This window comes from Dicentrarchus labrax, unplaced genomic scaffold (assembly GCF_905237075.1).
Source record: "Dicentrarchus labrax unplaced genomic scaffold, dlabrax2021, whole genome shotgun sequence".
NCBI lineage: Eukaryota > Metazoa > Chordata > Actinopteri > Moronidae > Dicentrarchus > Dicentrarchus labrax.
Genome location: NW_026136720.1, coordinates 23,196,271 through 23,203,880, shown reverse-complemented (window position 1 = coordinate 23,203,880; position 7,610 = coordinate 23,196,271). Strand labels below are relative to the sequence as shown.

The window sequence follows — 7,610 nt, the reverse complement described above, 5'->3', positions numbered from 1 at the left end:
TGGTTTATAATCAATCTATGAAACTTTAGTAAATTATTTATTGACCATTGATAAAGCAAATGGTTAAGATTTAAAAACTTGCATATCATTGGCTCTTACAGTATGAGAAATATTGTTTTTGCACTATACAAACAGCTCCAAGTATTCAAAATCTAGGAAGAGTAAAGAGTATCATTTGACACCAAGTGAACTTTTGGGCTACAGGACGTAGAAAGTGCTCTCAATGTGTGACTTCTCCTGAGGCCTCCACCTCCCCAACACAACAACACTTTATTATGAGAGTGAATCACAGTTCCAGGATCATGGGAATATTTACACTTAGGAACTTTAGATATATGACCAGACTCCCTAAAACATGTAAATGTGTCAGTCAGAGCAGTGAGAAAACAGGTTGTTTAATAGCTGATTCTCTCCCAGTGCCAGTGGTGGAGGAGGGTGCTGGAAAAGCTGTGTGATCACAGTAAATTCTAGATCAGGACATCACAAGTGGTTGCTCAAGAGTGACATAAATTCACCTTTAAAGGCATGACAATAAGTCTATACATCATTATTAGAAAGAAAGGAAGAGCTGATATAAATTAATTTGCACTCAGTAGAAGACATGTGATTTCTTGTCTGGTGCCAACACTCAGGATATGATGTAACTATCACAGGTGCTATGTTTAGCTCAGTGGACATGAGACTGATAGGACTGACTGACTTTCATACAGCAGTAATAACAACAAAGGAACAATACTGCGCAATGGCAACAGTAGCAGTAAAAGAAGTAGTCACTGATAGAAACATTATACTATAAATAGCAGCAGCAGCAGCAATAGTAGTGGTAGTAATGGCAGTAGGACACTCAGCTACAATAGTTGTGACAGTAGTACGATATACAGCAGCAGCAACAGCAGGTCAAAAGTCAAGTCAAAGCAACTGAGCTTCACAGAGCAAAACTGCACACCAAAAATATATTTTTTAAATCAATGACGGTTAACACTAACTTGCAGTTTTGACATGTTGGGGGTATTTTGCCCTCAGTTGACCCCCTCAGGCAGCCTGTCCTCACAGCTTGGCTGTAGATGGTTAAACTAAGGTGAGAACTGTGGTCTTTAAAAAAGACAAAGAAGAACAAAAAACTTCCTTACCTTTAAAACTGAACACCACTGAAGATAATAACAGGCATTTAGTGCTAAGGGACACTGCTACAGGGTAATATTTGCAGTAAATACTAGTATAAGTGGTAGTAGTACTCCAGCGGTATTCACACATGGAGTACAGGACATCACAAACTTACAGAAATATACAAACCCTTAATGTTTAAAGAATATTCCTGTGCAGAGAAGTTAGTATAACAGGTAGAAATGCTGTGCAGACCTGCAGGTCTAACAGCAAAGCCCCAGGTCGTGTTCCATCGACCCACAGCTCATCTTTGTATAGGAAAATGTCTTATGCAATCTCAGCAAAGTAATTTACGAGACCTTTTTTGGCACTCAGCTGCATATCCAAACCACACTCATCTCCTGTGACAGAAGAAACCACCCAAAGACAAATTACCTTGAAGAAAAATGTATTTATTTTGGTCACAAAGAACACATTTGGCTTGTTAAATAAAAAGTTCCAAAATGAGTATATTACGAAGCAACAGTTAAAAATGATCCAGCAAATAAAATGCAAACAAATAAAAGTAGTATTTTTACAGACAGATCCATGTCACATTATGATTTATTTGTGTAAAATGGATATATATATAACTCTTGAACACTAGCTGGACTGAACTGAGGTTGATTAGTGCTGAGGAGATAAAAAGCTTTAGCCACACACCTGTGTCTTCCACTATTGCACAACCTTGAATTTCCTCTTAGAGTTGAAAAACTAAACACAAGCATATTGGCTTGCAGGTTGTCAGCAGTCCCACATCAGTGAAAGGATTAAAAAAAAGCTCTGACAGTACTGCTGGCCTTCAGTTGTCAGCTGGAATCAAAACATCACATCAGACAGTGTCTTTTTCACAAAGAAAATCTGCGGCATGCTCTGTCTGATTATCTGCGTTCCGGTTAAGAAGTTCAGCAGGTTTGCTTGCTAGTATGCAGTGCAGTGAGTAACAAGTTGTAATTGTCAAAAAGGCAAATGTAGCTGTTATTTACAGCTATAATGTAACTTAATGTACTCTCTTTTCCTGGGCGACCACACAAACTATACTGTATTCAACAGGCTGGTTGGTTCATATGCCCACTTTGTGACAACCTTATTTTAGTACAGTAATGAATTCATCTTTACTTCCTGAAATCATATTTTATTTTGTCTGTTTTCTGGGGAGAGCCCCTGGCACAGTACATTTAGCCATGACCTGTCATGCTTTATTAATCAGTATGTTTTATATCAACAATGGATCAGTTGAATACCTACACTGCCATGTAAAAGGTGTCACTTGCAGTGATGAACTCAAATCAGAATTATCACCCAAGTCTGCTGCTCTACTGAGATTTCTATCTGCTTTTAGTTCATTATTTTGTTTTTGATTTGATGATTAGGTCTCTGCAACCTTACCCTGTTTAAAGAAGCACCAGATAGCCGTCTTCAGCTCTGATAAACCACCTGTGCACTACCTGACCAGCAGCAACCCACAGACAACTAGCTTCTAATGAAAGTGTCACATCTAGTAGCTAAACCAGAAGTTTCCTAATGTTGCTCTGTGTCTGATGGATGTGGGTTTGTACTTGTTATAGCAAAATTAAAGTGTAGAAAAGATGAAATATCACCAGAATGCACAATAAGTGTGTACCTGACACTCTGCTACATAACTGTTCCACTGATCTCTCTCTGTTTATCGCCGTTTATATTTGAAATCGTACAGCCCATAACAAGTGCAAACTCTACAGGCTTGTACCTAAAACTCAACTTTATCAAAGCCACTGCAAAAAAGGTACAAATCATGTTGCTGTCTGACTCCTTCTGCCTGTAGAAGTATTCCAAACCCTGCCCACTAACCAGCAGGGTTGTAGCAAAGAACAAGCACCTCTCAATTAAATATGCATGTAACAGTGTCTCAACTCAACAGAGGCTTCAACCAAACACAGTACGAAATGTGGTAGGCCTTCACCACAATATAGTTAGTTATAAGTCCTCTTCTGTCAGACACTGCCAAATATCAATGTTTGCCAATCAAAAATTAGTTGTTGCATAAATATTAAATTAGAAAGCCAGCCCCCCGATGATATGCAATCTTGTTTTAACTCTATTGTGTATAGCTTAGGTCCATATATAAAAGCAAATGCCCAATATTATTGCCAATGCACTGTAAAATTAACACAGCAGGTACAGTAAAATAAGCCTGTAAATGTGCAACAAGCTGCATCTTAGCATTTAATATTCATTTGAAGTTCTCTCCGACTGTCTACTCTGATTCTGTTCATTCAACTTATAGCTGAATTATTTGCAAAATATACAATATATAAAAAAAGCAGAAATATTACATCTCTCAGCAAGTCAGCAGTATGTGTGCTTTAACAACAACATTACACTCCTCCAACTGATTCTCTCAGCCACAAAGTAAAATGGAATGACGAGAATTTTCTTTGGTCACAATCAGCAAAACAACTCCATTTTTGGTGGTGCACATGAGCTTTTCACAAAGTCCCAAACAGTATCACAACCATTTACTTCCCTATGGTGGTGTGAGTAATAAACTAAACCATTTGCATGCATTTGTTGGTTTGCAGGTTAAATGGCATGGCATCTGGGCTAAAACTGGGGTAAATTTGGTTTAAAAGATTTTATTTTAGTTCTAGGTAATGTTTACCTATTGTTTATTCGTATATCAGCTCCTAGATAAAAATAGAAATACATTGTTTTTTAATGTTACAAAATTTTGAAAATTTTGAAGATGACTTCACTGCAAATTATAATTTCTAAGCCTCATTTTTATCTATTTATAACTGTATGTATGAACAGTTATAAATACTTTTATATAGGATAGGTAATAGGATTTCATATTTTACTTTATAAAGAGCTCATGTGTTCCACTACAGGCATCATTCACTCTTTTTTCTTTGACTGCAATCTGTCCTACATTTCTTTCTCCATTGAGGTGTCTGCATTAGTTCTCAGTGGTCTCCACTTGAATGGAGGACAGAATCTTTCCCATACTGTGAAAGAGCGGCGTTATGAACATGTCAGTCAGACTCCTCCACACCACCTGGACTGACGGTAATAGCATCAAGAAGCACTGGATCACCGGCATCACCAACCTGGAAGGACGAGGTCAAAAAGTTACTTTAAAACTGATGCTGAGAAATGATGCTTTCAGAAAGTGCAATAAATAATATGGACATTAGGCTATTATTTTATTTAGATTTTTGGGATCTTGTCTAAACATACACGTTGAATAGATTATAAGATGTTCTATAGTTCTTGCTTTATAGAACTGTAGAGCATATTGAGAAGTACCTGAATAGCATCAGCGCAGACTTATTTTGCTCTGCTTATCTCTTTAAGCATGAACTTCTGCTGACAGTCAGAGGTCTTTGATGAGTGATAGTTGGTATAAATGCCATTCCCTCTCCCATTTACATCTCTTGTAGAAGGACTGAGGCTCAGATTTGCAGGATTTTATTGAGCACCATCAATGTTCAAAGGTCATTGTTTTCACCTGATGAAATGAGCTGATTTACAGAGGGAAATGTGTCTGAGTTTGAGCAGGATGTAAAGACAACTGCACACAGCTGTCTACCTTTTTAACTTTTCAATATAAAGCTTGCTTCTTTAGCTTAGATAGCTGTCTCTGTGACTTAACTTTCACAAAGATTTACTGATTCAAATCCTCAGAGTCACCCAGCAGGTTCAGTTTTTAGCTCAAGGATGCTGTTGATGGACACAGGTTGCTACAGAAATTGAATCAGTGACATTTAAATCTAATCTAATCTAATCTAATCTAAATTTAACAGCCAGGCTTACCTTCTTTTTCCGAACAAGCAATATGAACGTGTGTATGATGTATGGCTCTAGAGGAGGTATTTTCTTTCCTCCATATAGGGACATATAATTGAATATCTGAAGGATCTATTTTTAGGATGCTATTGATGCTACCAATGTTTCTGCAAAATGTCTTAAAACACTTTGTCTCCACAGTATCATAAATACAAGGAATTGATAATAATAACTTAATTAATAAAGGCATAATCCAGCTTTGAATATTTATGTTTTGGGTGCATTGACACTACATTTATTTTCAGTTAGAGGGTTTTATACGATGTTTTGACACACTTTTGGCATATTTTTCTATAACCATGTTTTAAATGATTGAAATATTTGTGTCATGTTATCAGCTACTAGTATTGTCCTATCTGTAAGGTGGTTTATACCTTTGTTTCAAAAAGCTCAATAATGCACTACATCACATTGTTACATTCCTGTAGCTTTGTGACCTTCACTCCAGTGCAGTAGAAAGGTGTGTTGTGAAAGCTGTGTTCTCCTTTGAAGCAGCACCCCTTTGTGTGATCTCCCTTCCCGACATTCCACTTGTATTGACCAGCTCTGCAGCATCGCCACCCAGTCCTCTGTTGATGACTACCTGCACTGATTTCAAACACTGGAAGGAATCATCCGGATCTTGTGACCTCACTTAGGTGAAAGGTCATGCTAAAGTAACTCTGCAGCTCTCCATCCGCATCTTCTGAAGAATGTCCCACCCTGGTCTGCAAATAGGCCTGTATTGCTAGAATGCCAGCTATCTGGCAAAAGGCATGGGGTGTTTTTTTCTTTTTTCCACTACAAGCGGAACTCAGCAGTCCTTCCAACTTTCCATAGAGTGCTTACTTCATGGCATAAAACGTTGTTTCATCAAGTGTAAATAAATGGACTCTTTGGGTTGTGGTTGGGAACGTATGCATGTATTGCATGATTCACTTGAAAACCTGGGACCACCTGGCTTAATGGAGGTGCATATAGCCCACATAAGCATGACGTAATTATCCAAATAAAAATATGAAAACTAAAAGCGGACAAAATGGCCCAGTGTTATCGTTCTTGTGACATTAACTGTAAAAATAACTCAATGTTTGCCTAAAGAACCAGAACAAGCATGCTGGCAAGAGGCAGTGGCCCCTGAGGAAAAGCCACATCATGTTCCTGTAATGTTCCCACAGCAATTTAGTTTCTTGGTACTCAAAACAGGATTTTAAGTGATATCGCCTAATGGTATGACTATAATAGGCCTACTTATTTTAATCTTATATAATCTTCATAGTTAAAGTTATAATGTGTTTGCACTGAGTATACATTTTGATATTTTTCTGTATGTTACATGTTTTGTACCACTACAATATATGTTTACCCTCTCTTTTAAGTATTTCTTATACGTTTACTGGTTATCTCTTCCAAAATATGGAACACCTTATGTCTCCTGTCATCAATCTAGTTTGATGTTTGTGCTATTTTCTGAAATAAATTATTTCTTGTATGGACAACATTTGGCACTGTGCCAGATAAGCCATGCCCCCCACCCCCTCAAAAAAAAGCACCAAAGAGAAACCCGTTGAGAGGAACTTCTCCCTACCAGATGTGGATGCAGCTGAGCACCCCGAAGACCAGTCCGAGGATGAAAGCCATGGGCACGGCGAGCAGCGTGGTCAGCAAGCGGTAAAAGATGAATTTGACCAGCTCAAACACGGCATGGCTTCCTATCCACACTCTGTCGAAGCTGTGCGAGGAGATGGGCTCCGCGATGACATCTTCAAAACCCACCTGTCGCATAACACAAGTCAGGGGCACACAATGAGCTTTAGAAAGTGATCAGCACTGACAGGAAGGTCTTTGGAGATGATGGATTGACGCGCTGGCAGCGACTTCCAGGTATTCACGCTGCATATCTCATGTTTTGTTACATGGAAACAATAAGGTCACATTACTTGTTAACTGTAGATAATTCAACTTGGCAACCGCGACCCTGTGTAGTTTCACTTTCAAAGAGTAATTCCGCACATACAGACTTTACCTTCAAGTGCGCGTTGATATCGTTTGGATCTCGGTCCGGCGCCGCTGTATACACCTTCCCCTTCTTCGACAGAATGGGTTCTATAGATCTGTTGAACTCGTCTTCGTCCATAATTATGCTCGTGTCCAGTTTCTCCTTTTCCAGACCCATGTTGTACAGTCAGACGGGCAGACGGTGCAGGGAGAGCAGCTGGTGACGGTGCGCTCTGCGCTGTGCGCCGGACTGAGCGGCACCCCGCCCCGTATGGAAAGCAGCGCAATGTGGGGCCGAAAAGACACAACAAGCTCAAAGTCACTTCCCCACACCATTTCATTAGCTCAGTGATGACTGACACTACTGTGCAGTGCACTGGCCTCCAGTCATGAGCCACGGAGACCCAGGAGTCCTCAACCCTCATGTGATTAAGCATGATTAGTACAACAGAACCTGCAGGCTATTTTTTCTTTTTTTTTTCTTTTTAATACAATAAAATGATTAATATTTTTCAAAACGTGGTTGGTTGAGTGGAAACATTTTCTAACATAAATGGTGATGTTTTGGAAAATGTAGCCAGCTGTACTTATGAATTATGGTGCAGAAAACATCACATAACAATTTCCCCCAGGCCTTGTGTTTTGGAAAGTAACACCCACAT

General features: G+C 39.0%; 1 protein-coding gene across 1 annotated transcript; it reads right to left on the bottom strand.

Annotated features, from left to right (window-relative positions):
- Positions 1-1,535: 1,535 nt before the first annotated feature.
- On the bottom strand, positions 1,536-7,222 carry cav2 (caveolin 2). The gene is made up of 3 exons (XM_051382210.1): positions 6,977-7,222; positions 6,539-6,726; positions 1,536-4,232 (listed from the first exon to the last, which is right to left on the bottom strand). Exons 1-3 carry the CDS (start codon positions 7,124-7,126, stop codon positions 4,082-4,084), a joined length of 489 nt encoding a protein of 162 aa, XP_051238170.1. The 5' UTR covers positions 7,127-7,222; the 3' UTR covers positions 1,536-4,081.
- Between the last annotated feature and the right edge of the window lie 388 nt (positions 7,223-7,610).